Below are 18,405 nucleotides of genomic sequence, written 5' to 3' on the forward strand. Positions count from 1 at the left end.
TGACTTCCAGAGTAAAACATTTTCCTCTTTTCTGAAAAATGCACATTTTTTAAAATGTGACATTTCTTTTTCTGACAATCAATAACATGTTTATCCTGCTGTATCACTCAACCTTGTATCATCTTGCAAGCTGAAAGAACGTGCTGGGCTTTTTTGACACATAGGTACAAGTGTAACAAGACTCATTGGGGACACACTCAACAAGGGGAAAGGAAACCCTGGGGAGCCAAAACCTCAGAATCTGCCAGGACCTGAACAAGATTTTATGAGATAATATACATTCATCTCAAAACATAAACCCCAGATGTCCATTTGCACCTTTGTAGTTTATTTAACTGACTTGTAACAACTGAGGAAAGAATGTGGGGCCTTGACCATTAACGTATTCATAGTATTCTTTTCTTTCTAACAAGTACAGGAAGCAATCGTGGAGGAGCAGGAGAGTCGAAAGGAAGAAAATATTCATTTGACTAGATTCCTAAGAGTTCTTGCTAACTTCTTAGCCCTATGCACACTTGCTGGAAGTGGCTACCTCATCTTTTTTGTTGTCAGAAGATCCCAGCAATTTGCCTTGGAAGGTCTGGAGAACTACGGGTGGTGGGAAAGAAATGAAGTTCGTGCTATTTCTATAATAGATGTGTTTTGTAACTGTGCTCCTCTGCTTTGCATGTTGCCTTTTTCCCCCTGGTAATTTAAATACTCTGGCGGTGGGTGGGAAATATCTAACAAAAGAATTGGTTGTGTTTCTCTGCTTCTTACTTCATCAGATTTCTTCTTTGCTTCTTTCAAATATCCCTTAGTATTTAGGTTTCATTTGAGGCCTTTCCATTTCCTCCTCTGTGCTCTTAGGATTGTGTTCCAGACACTCCATGGATTCATGAGATCTCTTCAAGGAACCCACTCTCTTCCTGCTTTTCTCCTGAGATTAGCCTAAGCAGCGGGATTGATCTGTGGGCACAGAGAAAGTTATTTGGGACCTCATGGATAAAACTGTACAGTGTAGCAACAGGTTGAAACTAACGCCTTCCAGTTCCACTTGCTCAGTCCAAGAGTCCCATGCCATATTTTTTGTGCCTAGTCTGTGCCTAATGCTTTCCTCAAAAGCAGATGCAGCCTGCATGATAGAGGTGTATAGTGAAGATGGTGATTTTGTTTGCTATGACAGTGCACAGTATGCACCTGAACTCAGTGTGCTGTATGGAAACCTGGGAAGGTTTTACTTACTTAGTAAAAATGATATTTTGCATGTTGTAAAACTAGTTTATTACTTCAAGCTTATCTTCTGAGCTGGAGTGTAAAGTACATACGTGACTTAAAGTAAGGCAAAAAGATGTTAACCTTATAAAGCTGATGGGATGGGAGATGATGGAACAAGGAAAATCAATCCAGAATTTTCAACACCAAAGCCTGACTGAAAAAGTAACATTAAAATATGAAATAACCCATTTCTGGAACCCAGAGGAAAAGGGCTGTTGAGAGTGGATTAAGTTAATTGTTATCACATTTTATTTTGATGGGAAAGGAAAGACTGTGTACAAAACTTCTTGATTTTAGGCAACACAAGCTCTGAGACAACAGAGCTTGGAGGAATTCAGCTTTCTCTCAGTTTAAAGGTGTGGTAAAAGATTTGCACTAACAAGAACTGGGCTACCAAAGGCTGTTATGTTAGGTTATGCTATAATCTGGAAAGTAGGTAAGATCTGTCTTTATGCTCATAGTTTTACTTTTGTATCTGTAAGAGAAATATACTTCTAAGGTGACAGAGTTAAGATCTGGAGCAGGTTTCTCTCTAAAGGAGAATGGGTAAAGCAACACTGACATTATTTGGTTAAAAAAGATTTCCTATTGACAGGCAATTAACATATTTGTGAGTACAAAATATTGCCCTTGATTAGATATTAATATTTAATTTCATAAATATATTTGGCTTCTGAGTGAAATTCACACATTTTTCTTAGTTTATGGATCAAATTTTCTTATTTTTGCATCATTAAAATATGAATTGAGGATTTGATCAGAAAACAGTGCCAGCATCTAATGTACAACTTCGAGTAAACCAAAATGCAGCTCCTGCATATAAGGCAAGCAGCAATATCTAAAATATGACATTCTTCATAGAAGTATTAAGCTGCTTTTGTGGAAAATTTCATTACACTAGATTCATTAAGGGGATGACCATTTTTTACAATGCAATTATGTGATAGAGAAATCCATGGTAAATAAAATTTTTGTCATCTATTCCTGAAGTTCATAGCATAATAAAGGCTGCTGCTGACTTTGTGGAAGACACCTATTTCTCTCTGACCTTCCTTCTCTTTATTAATGTTCTAAAATTTTTATTTCCCTCTCCATATCAGCAGTATCTAGTTCTGTCAAAACACGGTTCAGATACAATTGTCTAGTGTGTCATGAAGAAAAGTTTGTTAGTGGAAATGGGCAGACTGGGTTGGATTTTAACTTGTGATACTCAGAGAGCATTTGGATTTTAATAAATCAAAACCCAAATAAAAAGTAGTAATGAAAATGTATTTTTTACTCAATAATAATAGAAAAAATTATTTTTAACATTTCACTGTAAATTTTTCACCCCCCTCCTCAGGTGAACACAGTTATGTCACTTTTAGGAATGTTCTGTCCAACTTTATTTGATGTAATCAGTTCTCTGGAAAATTACCACCCTCGAATAGCTCTAAGATGGCAGCTGGGAAGAATCTTTGCACTTTTTCTTGGCAACCTCTACACTTTTATTATCGCCTTAATGGATGAAATCAACCTCAAGGCAAGATATTTATTTTCCTTCACTATGTTTGACATGTAGCTGGGCAACACTGAGGACCTCCAACCTCTGGTTATATTACAGACATACCAGAGAAAGACATTATTTTTCTGTGGTGTAAATTATATCCATGCCTAAGCTGACAATGGGAATTTTGGAATAGAAAAGCTTGAGGGCTGGCAACAAGCTCATGCTGATTTTTTTCCCCCCAATTTATTTTTTTTTTACTTAGTTGGAAGAAGAAAAGATAGTCAAATATAACATGACAATATGGGAAGCCAGTCTGTACAATGGTACTATTCCAGAGAATTCAACTGCTCCTCCAGTACAGGTGGATCCTGCTGATGTCCCCCGAGGGCCATGCTGGGAAACAATGGTAGGACAGGTAATGTAGCTCCTTGGAGCTCATATTTGAAAATAGGTCATACAGTCTCTTACAAGATATGACATCTAAATCTTCTTTATTTTGGGTAACAAGTGTCATTTACATGAGAAAATGTGAAGAGAAGCAGACACGGGACTTTCTCTTGAATCAAAAGTTTGTTAAAATTATTTTATTTTCTTTGAATCCTGACTAACAGGAAATTCTTTCTTCTGTTAGCTGACAGAACTAAAAGTACTTATTTTTTTCCTCTCCTTTCCTCTATCTTCTTACTTGTCTTCCTCTTCCTGATGCCATCTCTGCCTTGCTTGTCTACAAATTTAAAAAAAATAAAAGAGTAGCTCAAAAGGGACATTTAAATAAGACAGTTCTTACAGCAGTGTGCTTTTGAGAAGAGATCTCCATCTTTAGCCAAGCAAAATCATTCAAAAGAACAATAAAAGTTTAGTGGAAAATCTGCTCAAATATTTTATTTGATTCACTTGAACATTTATTCATTTTGACCAACTAGTATAAAATGTGGTTTCCAAACAATTTTCTAACATACCCATTCCCTCTATTTGATCCTACTACATTGTTGATTTGTCCATGACAACAAATTCAAAATTGAATCAATTTTTCTGTTCCTCCATCACTCTGGCAATCTAACATTCTGAATGAACAAATTACCAGAAGGGACCATAGGCAGAAGAATCAGCCCCTCTCTTTTCACTCATGCTGAAAAAATTTCATATCAGGGAGAGTAATAGCTTTCTAGGCTGTTGGGGTAAGGCCTGTTACAGCAGGCTTTAGTGAAACATAAAAAGCCTGAAATAAAAGTAGAACCAGGAGGATTTGCATTAAGATTTTCTTCCTTCCTCTCTGTATCCACTGGACATTGAAACTTCCTGAAAAAGAAACCATTAACTTTTGTTTTTTAATTACTTTTCTCAATTTTTTTCAATAATCTACTCAAACTCAAATATTTCTGTTATAGCAGTGATCTTGGCAGGAAGCCAGGATCTTCCTGGTTTAATCATATCCTGGAAATCTTATCTGATAATATGAACACAAATCAGAGCAAAGGATACCTCTAGAAAGTGAGGGGCAGAAGTTCTGGCCCATTACAGAATTAGTGAATGTAAAAAGGTTAAGGGTTTTGCCCCCACTGAAGCAGGATAAGCACAACCGCAGATCTAGTACAGTATTTAATTATTATTGTAAGTATTAATTGCTTAAATATATTCTTAAAAGAGATCATTGTTTTAACAGGAATTTGTGCGCCTGACAGTGTCTGACATGATGACAACCTACATCACAATTCTAATTGGCGATTTTTTGAGAGCGGTCTTTGTTAGGTTTTTCAATTACTGCTGGTGCTGGGACTTGGAGTATGGATTTGTAAGTATCTCATTTTAAATGTCTTTGTTATCCATCACTTCACTATTAAGTAACAAAGTTCATTTTCCTTTCAATGCAAAGAGTTAACTTTTGGTTAGATACACCAACTTCAAAATCCCTGAACTACCTTGTGTTAGGTTTTCTTTCATTTTGGTTATGTCTTATTATTTGTTTTATATTATATTTTATTTTATTTTAAAGTGATATGATATGATATGATATGATATGATATGATATGATATGATATGATATGATATGATATGATATGATATGATATGATATGATATGATATGATATGATATGATATGATATGATATGATATGATAGCAAATTTTATTTTGTTTGTAAGAACACACACTTTTCACACATTTTCTATTTGAACATTTCACAGAATACAATCTAATTGATTGGATATGGTCTTCTAGCATGCAGTTCTTGTGGAGAAAAATATGAAAGATCCTGTTCTAGAAGTATTACTATATATATTTCATTAGAATTAGTTTAGCTCATACAAAGTTAGTAAGGCCTGCAACATAAACAGCCAAAGAACTCTTCGCTTGGGAGTTGAGGCTTCCAGTCTCACATTGACCTGATCCAGGTTAAATTTGCCAGCTATTTATGCTTTTACGGGTCTGATGTTGTTTTTCATCTTTTAAGTAGTAGTCATGGTATTGTGAAAGCTTGTGAAGCTCCTGAAGCCTATTCTGTACTTACTGAGAAGTGCAGAAAAGAGTTGTGTAATTTAAGGCTATCAAGGGTATCTCTGCATAAGCAGTCCCTGTAGCTGTTATTTTCACATCCTTTCATCCAAATTTTGTCTTCATACATGTAAAAATTCTTGCATTGCTAAGAAGTACATCTTGGGAAATCCCAGTTTTCCAGGGGCAGTGAAAGTTTTCGTATTTTCTGTGTTGTTTCTGGTACAGCAATCTCACTGCTACTTGCTGACTCCCACGAAATTTCAACATTATTTCTATGTTTTACATTCTGCCTCAAACAGGACTAGTGTAGGGATGGAGACAAAGACTACCAGCTAGTCAGTTTGTGGTCAAACAGGTAATAAGTGTTACAATTGGCAGCATCCCTTCTGCTTGTAGGGGATCCTGAGACCACTTTAAAATTGACAATTTTATTTGGTGGTATATAGGAATGTCTGTAATGATCTGGTCATTTATGGTCCTCAGAGCCAGTAAACTGTTTGAAACAACAGCTGGAAGTGGAAGTTGAAACTGGAAATCCCTGAATATCTGGAAATAGCTCATCTGAAAAACTTCTATAGGAAGTAGCTAGACCTATGTCTCTGTGGTTAGTGGCCATGGATATATATCCATTAATTTTCAGCCTTTTGCTACAATAAAAATATTTTTGACAATCAAAATGTCCTTTGGTGAAGAATTCCAGAGTGTAACTTGCATGTTGTGTAGGAAGAGTTCATTTTCATTTGTTTAAGAATTGGATATCAAATTATTTTATTTGTTAATGCTAACACTTGTGTTACATTATACAGTCATACATTATTTGATCCTGTATGATCTTATTAAAATCTCCTATATTCTAAGCTATACAGACCTATTTAGTCAACTGCTTTTCAAGTGCAGTATTAGTAATCTATTTAATTTTTTCCCTTATGCAAGCAGATTCACAAATACTTGTGACATAAATATATCAGTTAACTGTAAACATATATGTATACATGTGCATATGCAAAAATTACACAGAAAGAGTGCAGGAACTTCAAATATTCCAATAGCACAGCACAGTACAAGTCAAAATTGTGGCTTTACTGTAGACTTCAGCAGAATGTCTTGTCTTGTTTCAGCCTTAAGGGAATTGCTATTTTTGCATCTTGTGCCCCTCTTACCCTTTATCAGTTATCAATATAATTATTACCTGGAAGATAATCATCATTCTTGATCTTTTTGTCCATCATTATAGTGAATCATGCAAGACACTAGCTATGGTGTATAAATATATAAATAATAAATAAATATATAAATAATATTTATAAATGTATAAATAATATATTTGAAACAGACATTTGAAACAAAAAGTTCAAAGCCACCAATTTCTTACCAGAAAGTTTTGATCTGGTGCATATGAACACAAATTAACATCTGTTGCCTTTCAGTTGGTGTTTAAATTCAGTGTATTCAATGTTTACCACTGGAAATGTTCATACATTAGACATTAATAATTAAGGTAAAAGAAGAGATGAGTAAGTGATTGAAGATTTGAAAAACCAGACCAAAGGGTCAAATTATTAATTCAGAAATAAAAAAACTAAAAAATTTTTGTGATATTTATATGTCTACACTGGAAATAGAAATGTATGATACTGGGCTTTCTTCAGCAAAGAAAGAGATAATGAGAGCCCATGGAGTTCTTCAAGTTCTGAATCTGAAAGGAAAAATTAGGATCAAACATTCAAATTAGAAATAAGATATTCAAATAAACAAAATGATTTGCAACCTCTATCAATGTTAAAAGGAAAACTTTAAAAGTGCAATAGCTGAAATATGAAAAAAACCACAAAAATAGTGTTGAAGTTCAATTGGGTATTAAATGAATTAAATCACATTCATCACATTAAATTTCACTGCTGGTGTTGTACTGGAGGACACAATATTTTGACAATCAGGAGCCACTCCAATGGAAATTTTCTGAATCGTTGCTTTAAAATTTACCCAGTACTCAGAATGATTTTTAATTCTCCATTAGCATTTGCTACTGAAAAAATGTCAGAAAGATTTTCATAAAAATATTGCAAACTATATTAAATACTACCTTTTGGCCTTGGATTATATTATTTATTTCATGATTCACTGATAAGATGGAACAAGAGGCCTTGCAACATGATGCCAGTGTGCTTCTACTGTTCAAAGTGAGAGTTTTCATCTACTCTAACTCATCTTAAAATGCTTTGTAATATAATTTCTTACAGCCATCATATTCCGAGTTTGATATAAGTGGAAATGTGCTGGGACTGATCTTTAACCAAGGCATGATCTGGTAGGTGTGGCAAAACCTGTTGTATCTGCAGGATGGTGGGATTTTTCTGTATCTGTGAAGGATTTTTCTGAAGTCCTGATCATGTCCCATTTCTTTAATTTGATGGAAGTATATGCAATATATACCAAATTCTGACGCACTGCAATCAGTTGGAAAAATTCAAAACTAGTTATAGGCTGAGATTATTGGACCACATACATCAGGATTTTGCACTGAGTCCATCAGGATTTCGCACTGAGTTGGTAACACTAACCAGTATAAATCTGCATAGATTAAATTTATGCTTTTTTTCACTGACTGCTTGCTGTAGTGTTTTGGTTTGAAATTTAGCCTTTCAGCATATTTTACCATTCTTTTCCCATGTTCCTGTTCAAAAAGACCTTAAAGCAAATGTATTTATACTTATCTGTGCAGTCACATGAATGTGCAAACAATGTTACTGCTGCAGCATTAGTCCTTAGATGAGGAGGAGAAAAGGTGTAGGCTTTAATTCTATTTTTGGACTTTACATACCTGGTAAAGAACATCTGCATGTAGATTCCTCATGCATGATGCTTAATATTCCTCAGAAACTGTTCTCGTGAGCACTGTTAACTTCTTAGTTCTTGCTAAGGCCTGATTTTTCACCATTCATATGACTTGGCTGATCAGGCTTTTTGCCTGGTAAAAGCTGTCACTCCCATAAAGCTCTTTATCTTTTCATTTAAGATATATGAAAAGAGGAAGAGGATATATTAATACAATAAAGCCTGTCATTTTTCTGTAATCAGGTCTTTCCAACCCTAATGTAAATATATTTCCTGTTTCTAAATAGAATGTCTGGGGCACTCAGGGGCAAAGCAGCTTAGCCTGATCAGCTTGTAATCTGATCACAAGGGCAGGAACTAAGGAAGAAGCAGGTTCCCGGTCTCTTGTATACTGTACCATTTGGCCAGGGAAATGAACTAGTTGCTCTTAAGTCAGCATGATACAAGAAACAAGGTGTGATGAAAATAAAAACATGCCAACTATGTCAGTGTCATAACCCTGCAACCATATATTAGGGAAAAAAACCATACTCAACAGAATCAGTAAATAGATTGTTGACATGAAGCCCTAAACTACCCTGGCAAATGCAGTTAAAATTAATGCCAATTAAGCAAAAGTATCCTTCCTAAAAAAGGACTAGTATTTCAATAAAAATAAATTATGAATGAAATTATTTTGTTTATACCTAGCTGTAGGAGTTGGTTTTACGGCTACAATTTTTTTACACAAGCAAGATGCTACCTGGAAAAATTAAGAATGAATAACATTGCACCAAGCCATCACTTAATTTGCAGAGAAACAGTACTTTGAAACAAAAAGTTCTACAGATAATTCTCTTCATACACCTTCAACCTTTTTTAAAATAGATCAAAGACCAGTTAAAAACCCCATAAATTTGCTATATGAATTTCTGAGTGCACAGTGTGCAAAACACATTGATGGAAGTAATGTGTGGTGTACTTGGAAAGACAGAAGTCCTATAACGTAGTGGTTATTTTATTTATTTGCTTCTCTTCTAGGATGGGATCTTTTTATGCTCCATGCCTCCCAGCAATCAACGTGTTCCGGCTCCACACTTCGATGTACCTGCAGTGCTGGGCAGTGATGTGCTGCAATGTCCCCCAAGAACGGGTCTTCAAGGCTTCCAGATCCAATAACTTCTACATGGCCATGCTGCTTTTCATCCTCTTTCTCTCCACTCTACCTGCTGTGTACACCATTGTCTCCATCCCACCATCTTTTGACTGTGGCCCTTTCAGGTTCTTTGCATTTTGCCTCCATCTTTTGCAATTGCTGTAATGAACTGCTTCCACACACCACAGTGAATGATGCAGTAATGAAAAAGTGCCTCTATAATAAGCATTGGCACCTGATGTACCAAGAGTTTAATTGTGATGCATTTTTCATTGTGAATAATTCCCGAAACTGGAGTCCTGGAAAGCTGACTAATTCCTTAGAAAGTTTTATCTGAGATGTAGAACAGAAAATCTTTTCATCAATTTCCATGTAAAAAAGCTATCATTACTGCTGAACAAAAATTACTCGTAAGGAGTAGAGCAGTGACTTATTGTGCTTGAAAGAGGTGGCTTTTAGGAAATGTCTGTATACCCTGTAGGAAGGGCAGATCAGAAAGCATGAGGATGTGATAAATGTACTGTGGTTCAGCCTTTGAATGCTGTGACTCTCTCCAGTTCACAGAATTTCATGTGTCTGTACTACCGCTGTGAAGCTGAATTTGTACCAGAAGTCTTCAAGGCCTCCATAGTCATTATCTTTTCTAAACACTGAGGCCAGCCCTGCAAACAAATCTTTCATTCAAGGTAGTTTAGACTTTGCCACAATTTCCCCTTCTGTGCACAGTACCTGGAAAGTCTAGGATCATTTTCATCATCTTTACCTGACAGATAACATGAGATACAAGTATAATGAGTTGTATCACATGACAAAGACAAGATAAGGGATTAAAAATTTTAAAAGTCATTAGCCTTTGTTTTTGAACAAAATATTAATAGAACAAGAGTAAGAAAACCTTAAAAGAGACATTCTGGTTGCAATGAAAAGTTTAAATAATATGTTACTGTTGTGAGCAAAATGACATCTGTATGATCCCCAGTGTACTTTGTAAAGGAGCAGAAGTCTCACCACATTACATTTGGCCAAGGGCAAAATGATAGAGATTTTCATTGCAGTAGTCAAGCTACCTAAAAGGCAGAATCTCATGACATGACAAAAATTCTGATGAGACAGAAAATTACTTGAATTTAGAAAAGAATTTAGAAAAAAACAAGAGATACAATTAAGATTTTTTTTTTTTTTTGAGTACTAGCAAAAACTTGTTGAGGGAAATATCTGAGGTCATATCTAAGTAGCAGCAATTATCGAATTGCGTATTAACTAAATTGTGAGATTACTCTTCAAAGTGAAAAGGATTATGCTTGCCACTTTTTCTCTGTCATGTGCAGAGATATGTTGTTCATCAAAAAGAGAAACCTTCAACGTTAATTTTAATGGGAGTACTTGAAACTGATGAAGGCTCATTCAGCCTCAGTATAGGTAATGCTACAGTTAAACAGACAGTGAATAAATACTGGTAGAGCATGCCTCTACATTTAAAGAACAAAACATTTTCCTGTTGGTAACTCAGTGTCCCATCCTTTTTGAAATTTGTGAATCTCTTGGGGTCTGGGTTTTATTTATTTCTTTATTTTGCTTCATTCATTAAAGCAACATACACAATTCAACAGAGTCCTGCCAGGAGCAGGGAAGACAGGACTGAATTAGCAATATTGCAGTAGAAAAAGCTTTGTGCATACTGGAAAAGCATGAGGAGAGCAGGGGATGGGATTTCTCATCTACTGTGAGTGGATAGGGCAAGTAGAGAGAAAGAAAAAGCCTGAAGAATTTTACTTGCAAAATTTTTACATTACTTTAAAAGGTGTAAACTGTGGCCGAGTTTCTCAGGTATCGTGGGCATAATATGCTCACAGATACCATTTGAGCTATTCCAAACTAGGCCAAACTAGGCCTCAGGCCTAAGTCTAGTAAGCCGCAAAACATTCAGCATACGTAGTAGCAGATAAACTTATCTCCTACTAAGTATGTGTTAAAGTATAGCCACTCGCAACATAAAAGTAATAGCACTAGATCTCCGTAGCTACCTTAACCCTAGATTACTTACATACTTTTATATGTTCACCGCCTATCACAGTGCACCTGCTAACTGTAAACTATTCGTTCTGTACTTAACCGGCCATCTCGCAGAATAAAGCAGAGTTCGTGCTAGAAACCATACTAGTTGGTCTCACTCTAGTCCCCGGTCTTACCAGAGCTCAGCTACAGTAAACATTGAGAATCAAGTTAAGAAAAAGACCCATTTGCAAGAAACTCTTTACCAGAACTGAAAAGCAGTGAAAGGAAACTTCAATGACTGGACAATAAGGTGGGAATTTAGTGACAATTCCTACAACTAAGTAAAACTACTACTTAAAATTGATACACAGAGACTCATTTTGCCTGTCTTGTCCAGGTTAAAACCAACAAACTTCTCTGCTCTGAGGAACTGAAAAAGGCAAAATAAACAGAAAGGGATTTTCAGAACATTTATTGATGTTCTGAATGAAAATAATCTAGGGAGAAAATAACTTTCTAAATAGGCTGGAACAATTACATATGAAGGTAACTAGATTGCTGCAGCAACAACAAAAATATCCTGAAACATAGCCACTGACTTGTGTAGTGTTGGTAGCCACCAAAGAGAGAGGAGAATTGGGCTGAACAAAAAACAATTGCAAGCAGACCACTCCTTGCTTGTCAAACATAAAAAACAGGGTTTGATTTTTTCCCCATGTCTTCATAGAGCACAAAAACACTGCATTCATTTGTTGATGGTATGGAGCTCATAATTCATACACTGATTCACTGAGGAATAATTTGGGTGGTAATGTGGCAAAATCTATTGGTTTACAATAAGAATTCTGGTGTCTCTTTTCCCCCTTAGAATACATAAATACTACTTTAGACAATATTCCCTTCAGACTGTAAAAGTTCTAAACAATGTCAACATACCACATAATATCCTTTTACCAGGTTTGATGTGATGTGGTTAGTTTATATATTCATATTTGCTGTAGTATTTGTATGTGATATATTGTCAACTTTTCTGTTTAATAGTGGGAAGACTAGAATGTTTGAAGTCATCTCAGAAACTCTGGAGCACGACTTTCCTTCCTGGTTTGGGAAGGTATTTGGTTATGCCTCTAACCCTGGACTTATCCTACCCTTTATATTGCTGATGGTGTACGTATAGAATATTAACTCAATGCTTGCTCTGTCTAAGGCCTGCTAAGTTTCTTTCACCCTGAATCCTCACTGCCTGAATATCTAAGAAATACATGAGCATACTTAATGTGTGTTTGCAGAAAAGTTGGTACCTCTTTTTTCAATGTTAAATGGCTTTCCTTTTGGTTTAGTTACACTTTTAAAAAATGTTGCTGACACAAAAGATAGAAAAATAATTAAATGCAAAAGGCCAATAGGGAATCTGTAATGCTGTAACATTGATCAGCTTGTCCAGTATGCAGAACAGCATGTCATAAATCCTTAGCAAGTCCAGTAGAAACAAGAACACCATGGAGCAGAGTTATTCTCAGTAACTTTCAGTGAATACAATCTTTTGGGGACCTTGGGAAATGAGGCTAGTAGAGGTTTTTGTGAGTGACTCAGTAACTGGTAAAGAAAAATAACCCTGGAATATTTGCTCTTAAAGATTCTATTGAGTGCTGTTTTATCAAGGCATTTCAACCTGCTTGATTGGGTTATTATATTGGGTTATTTAGAATACTGAAGAACTAAAAGTTAATTCTATGCAGAGATAAGCTGGGATTTAACTTTGCATTGTAGAATTGCAAGTAAATGTAGAAAAAATTACAGAAAACAGTAGAAATTACAAAAGGATTTTTTATGAGAAATATGAAATAGTGAGATGAAATTTTGCTAAGGTTCACTTAATGCCATATTCTATTTTAACCCTTAGGTATAAAGGGTAAGGACTCTAAAAATAAATAGAAGAAAAGAAAGAAAGAAGAAAAACACAAGACAAAATCAGGCAAAGCAGAGGAAACCACATATGCTGATTTACTGCTTATATCAATTATGTCAATTAAAGACTTTATAGCAGACTTTTTCTTATTAAATCAGGATAGTGAAGGCTACTGATTTCATAGAGTTATCACAATAGTAATTCTATACACTAAAAAATGAAAATGTTCTTATGTTTTCTCTTGGTAGAAGGAAGTAATAATTGAAAAAAAAAAGGAATATATTATTTTGGTTGTTTTCTTGACAATATTTCAGATTGCTTACTATATCTGTTCAGAAGCTTTCAAAAATATGGTTTACTCATTTTTAAGGCATGTCATGTGACTTAATTAACTTTTATAAGTTATTCTATAGAAGTCACTTCACAGTTAAGCACTACGGAATGAAACATCTCTCTTAAATACTGTAAGACTCAATGTAGAATATTAATAGGTTAAATAATTTCTTTCATTTTTCCCCCTGAAATAACAGTGCCTTCTTCATAATGTAAGGAATCACATTGTTCATTGTCAAAATATTAGTACTGGTTAAGCATAATAAATAAGAAAAACATACAGGCCTTATATTATCACAACTGTAATGGTTGCTAAAGGAATGTTATGAGTCTTTATATTTAAATCATTGTCTAACAAGAAATTATTATTTTTTAAATTTAGCCTGAGCATTTATTATCTCAATGCAACATCCAAATCCTACAAGGAAGCTAACTTGGAACTTAAAAAGAAGTTACAAAGTGTAAGAATAGAGAATTACTGATTTTTTTCCTTTTACTAAATATTAGAGAAACTGTTCAAGTGACTGAAAGATACCTTCTCTCTCCCTATCATTAGCAAGCAGAAGAAAATAAAAGAAGAAATAAACAAAAGGCACAAAAATCAAATGAACAAGAGGAAAATCCATTTGAGACAGAAGCACCACCAGCAAAGCCTAAAGGAGACAAGCAAGATGAATCCACTCCAAACAAAGGTAGTATTTCTTTTAAATGTTTCACGATGGGGAATTCATGTATGCATGATCCTAGTGTTCCTCACTACCTTGATTTTTTCCTCTGCTAAAATCTCCTGAAACACCTTCACAATACTGAATCACAAGTACTCAGTAATCTCCAGTCCACATTTATTTCTTTTGCTTGTTTAAGAAATATTGCAATGTTATTCCATACCTGGCAGCACCAAAGTAAAAAGCTGAACTATAATGAACTGGAAGTCAGAGTCCTGCTGAAAAAAAGCAATTAAAGCTTGCTCTAAGTGTTAGTGATCCTTCTCATCTATCACACCAGACAAGTCTAAATCTTCTACCCTTCTGCTGCATTTTGTTGACCCAGGAATGTATTTGTCACCTGTACTAGGTTCATCTGGAGAAGGTGTAGTGAGAACATACTAAGCAACTCTTATCAGAAAGCCTGGCTGGGGCAGGCAGGTGTCAGCCTGTCCTGAGGGATTTTGCTGGCTGTTTCCTTTCTCTCATCACATATGATGACCTACAGCCACTAAACTGCCTCAAGTCTAGGAAGGAGACCCAAGTGAGAGATGACTGCCTTTGTAAGAGCCATGTGCATATTACTGCCTTCACCATTGATAGACCATATCTAAGTACATCTTGAGAAATTGCCCACTTGCCCCCATGGGAGCCTTGCAGAAAAAAACTGATGGAAAATACAACACAAAGATCATAAAAGGTGCATTATCTCAGGTTTGGGTAGGGGAGGCCCAGACTTTCTACTGCACTCTAGGACAGTCAGGCAGCTGCTGGATTTCCCTGTCAGGGAGCTTTGGACTTGCATGATCACTTGTTAATTCTGTCCTCCAAACACCTTTCAGACAGCAAGAAAGGACAGGATGGCAATGGATCAAAGAATAAAGACCAGACACAGGAAGCCACCTCCTCTCAGACACTCCAGCATCCTGGCCCTGTCCTGAATGGCCACTATCCTCCACAGGGCCGAGGAGGAAACCTTCCTCCACCATCCATAGCTGTGACAAGGCCACCAGGGCCCAGGAGGCCTGGGGTGCCAGGCTATCCACCTGGAAATCCATGCTTCCCAGGGATGCAGCCAGGAATGCCCAGGGGCCCTCCCATGTACAGATAAGGATCCTTAAGGGTAGTATAATACAACACTGAAGGACAGAAGCATTGCCCTAAAACCAAGGACAGTCCTGTGAGAGCAGAACCTCACTATGTTTGTTGTAAATCTTCATGTGCATGGAAGTAACCCCTGTGCTTCAGTTTTTTGCAGCATGGGAGCTTCAGAAGAAAACATGTCTTGCATTTGAAGGCATTTTGAAAATGTGTTGTCTGTATCAATAAATTGCTAAAATTACAGATTTTTATTGGGGATACTTGTTAGGAGAGTGGAAAACAATTTGTATTCAGTTGACTTTTCTTAAAAGCTTGAAATTTTTTCCCAATATTTTTTCCTTTTCCTTAGAAGAACTTTACACTGAAAACACAGCTGTGTCTAAAGTTTATGAGAATCAGTTAAACTCTGTATATATCTTGTCCTCTGCAAGTCAGATAGGTTTAGCCAAAAATTTCAGATTGTATATGAGGAAACTAGGACCAAAACTAGGGAAAGCTGCATGATTCTATCTAAAATCTCTGTAAAAGTGTTAAAAATTAAAAAGAAAAGCATTAGTTTACCTGTAACTATGAAGAAATTTTAACTCTTATTTCACTACTACTTTCAACTAGGACTAGTTTTATCACATTCTTAAAGACTAGAAATAAATATTAAAAAATCAGAGTGGTAAAGGAACATCTCCTGTGCAGGGAAACATATTTGGGGAATGGAGGGAGGACAATTATTAATTTCTCCTAAATGCCCTATTGGTATAAAGACACTTAACATAAGTGCATAAGAATATGTACTGCACAATCTTCTCTGTGAATTTATGACTGGATAATTGTATTGGTCTCAATGTAGTCCAGGGTGGAACGGGCTATTTTTCTGACAGGTCTTGTGGAAACACAGGATAGATATAAGCCCAGGGGCAAGCTGATGTTATCTATGTTATCTAATCCAATAAGACAGTTGTTTTTGTTTTTTTTTTTCTGATCTTATTTGTTTTAATAATTATTTTAAGGCTTACAAGTTTAGTAACAACAAAATTAATCAACTTACTGTCTTCCAAACATAAATGTAATTCCATCGAAGGCCTTCTGTATAACAGAGATTCATTTTGTATAGGAGAAATATCTTAACCATATCCTAGTATAAAAAAAGTCTGTGACATCACAAAACAAACTCCACCTAATTAAATTGTGGATCTTATTAAAAAAAGGCTTCCAAAACCTCCCAGAATAGTCTCTGTCTCTTCATAAACCCCAGTGATCCAGATACAACTTCTAACTCAAGCAGTCTTTAAATCAATTGCCAGAGCTTGGAAGGATTAACCAAAGCAAAGTTCACTTTGTACTTTACTTGACTGTTGCACTTTTTCCATGAGCATCCACTAGACATATCTGCAAGACATATCTGCAACTAGGGTGCTGTGAGACTTTTATTTTAAATTATAGAAAATACAGATAAGTGTAGAGTAAGTTGTTTCATCTTTCTCCTCATCTGTGAACTTCAGACTGATGGAAAAAGCACAGTAATTCAAACTGTTTATTAATTGGTAAATCTAACAGGATTAATTTTTAAACTGCATATATCTCTAGCCCAGAAATAAAAGATTATCAGTTGTCTTACTGAAGCTGAGCATGGGACACACTATGGTAATGTTTTGATGCTTTCAAAAAAACCCTTTTCCTACAAGCTGAGTCTGATTTATCCTGAAATATTGATTTACACAGAGATTTTAGTTCATTGTTTGTTAGCATTTCATAATAAGAAAACTCTTGGTATTCTTAAGAAAATGGATGATTTTTTAATAGAAAAGGTGAAGAAACTGAGTTTAAAGGTATTTTATAGCTTAGTGAGTTTTTCAAGTGGTATAGGAGTAAATTAGAGTTGTAAAGTACTTTTAATGCAATCTGGTTCCCTAAAATGTAGAGAAATGTTATATACAAACCTTAATAAGGATTCTTTGTTCTGTCAGGAGTGAAAATTTTCTGTGGATGTAAAAGAATTTGTCATTGTTAATGGGTTTAGTATTTCATTCTGTGGGATTGCTTTACGTTCTGAATGGAAGAGAGACACAGCAAAGAATCCACCAGCTGGAAGTGTTCTGGGGAGCTCTCTCTTAGATCTGTGTGCTGTACTGATTTTCAACAATGTGTTCTCATAAAATGCATCTATATTCAGAGATGAGCATGTAATAACCAGTATGAATAGCAATAGCAAGGCTAGATGTTGTTCATCAGGATGCTGTGATTGAAAATTAGATATTTCTTTTTATTCTTTGGTACTTAAAAGTAAAGATGTTTCATCACTTTGTTTTTTCATGCTTTGACTTCAGTACAACATGGAAATGCTGCTAATGTTAGGATGCAAATCATTACCAGTATCGTATTTGGGTGTAAAAATTTTCTGCTAAGTATTTGCTTGTACTTACATTATTAGAAGGTTTTAGATTAGTGTAAAAATCTGAAAGATATTTGGAATTAATAATAATTCTGGGTAGGAATAAATATAATCTCCCTGTGTGTCTGGGGAACAGCTGAATGTACTGATCTGCATTTCAAAGGTCTGACTATTTTATTCTGCTTAGCATAAAAATTTTTAAAAAGGAGCTAGTAAAGGATATCAGAATATTTTGCTTTTTCTGACATATAACATCTCAGTTGCAGTGCATAGTCATAAGTTATGAATCACATCTGTTGGAGTGTTAGTAAAATAAAAATAAAAAATAGTATTACGCACTTCCAGGCTTTTTTTGGTCATTGACTTTTTGTTGAAATATTTTATGCATTTTGACATAATAGTCTCTGCTCTTAATATCACAACTATGTAAATTTTCAAAAAATATTGATGATTTAGTTGGGATATTGCAAAAAGGAAAGAGAATTTCCAATGCCTGTTGTTGATTTTCCACTCTGATCCATTCTAAAATGTGTACATTGGTATCATACACAACTAATTATATGTTCAATAAATAATGCTCATCACTTACCATTTGATTCCTTTGTCTGTTCCTTGTCAGCTCTCCACAGTCATGAAGAGCTTTTAATATTTCACATTTTTAATATTTGTGAAGAACTAAATAAACAAAAAATAGATCAAGAACGTTTTTTCCATCTCTTTCTTGGACATAGATAAGGAAAAAATCCATTTTGTAATTTTATGTCAATA

At 35.2% G+C, this 18,405-nt stretch overlaps 1 protein-coding gene across 1 annotated transcript in view; it reads left to right on the forward strand.

Annotated features, from left to right (window-relative positions):
• TMC1 (transmembrane channel like 1) overlaps positions 1-15,261 on the forward strand; it is a 56,761-nt gene extending 41,500 nt beyond the window's left edge. The window contains exons 11-20 of the mRNA XM_063423538.1: positions 419-613; positions 2,600-2,779; positions 3,009-3,161; positions 4,410-4,538; positions 7,480-7,547; positions 9,095-9,334; positions 12,246-12,371; positions 13,829-13,907; positions 14,003-14,138; positions 14,993-15,261. Coding sequence (XP_063279608.1) covers positions 419-613; positions 2,600-2,779; positions 3,009-3,161; positions 4,410-4,538; positions 7,480-7,547; positions 9,095-9,334; positions 12,246-12,371; positions 13,829-13,907; positions 14,003-14,138; positions 14,993-15,261 — 1,575 coding nt within the window. The remainder of the gene's footprint in view (positions 1-418; positions 614-2,599; positions 2,780-3,008; positions 3,162-4,409; positions 4,539-7,479; positions 7,548-9,094; positions 9,335-12,245; positions 12,372-13,828; positions 13,908-14,002; positions 14,139-14,992) is intronic.
• Positions 15,262-18,405: the final 3,144 nt, after the last annotated feature.

Source organism: Prinia subflava, chromosome Z (genome assembly GCF_021018805.1).
Source record: "Prinia subflava isolate CZ2003 ecotype Zambia chromosome Z, Cam_Psub_1.2, whole genome shotgun sequence".
Classification (NCBI taxonomy): Eukaryota; Metazoa; Chordata; class Aves; order Passeriformes; family Cisticolidae; genus Prinia; species Prinia subflava.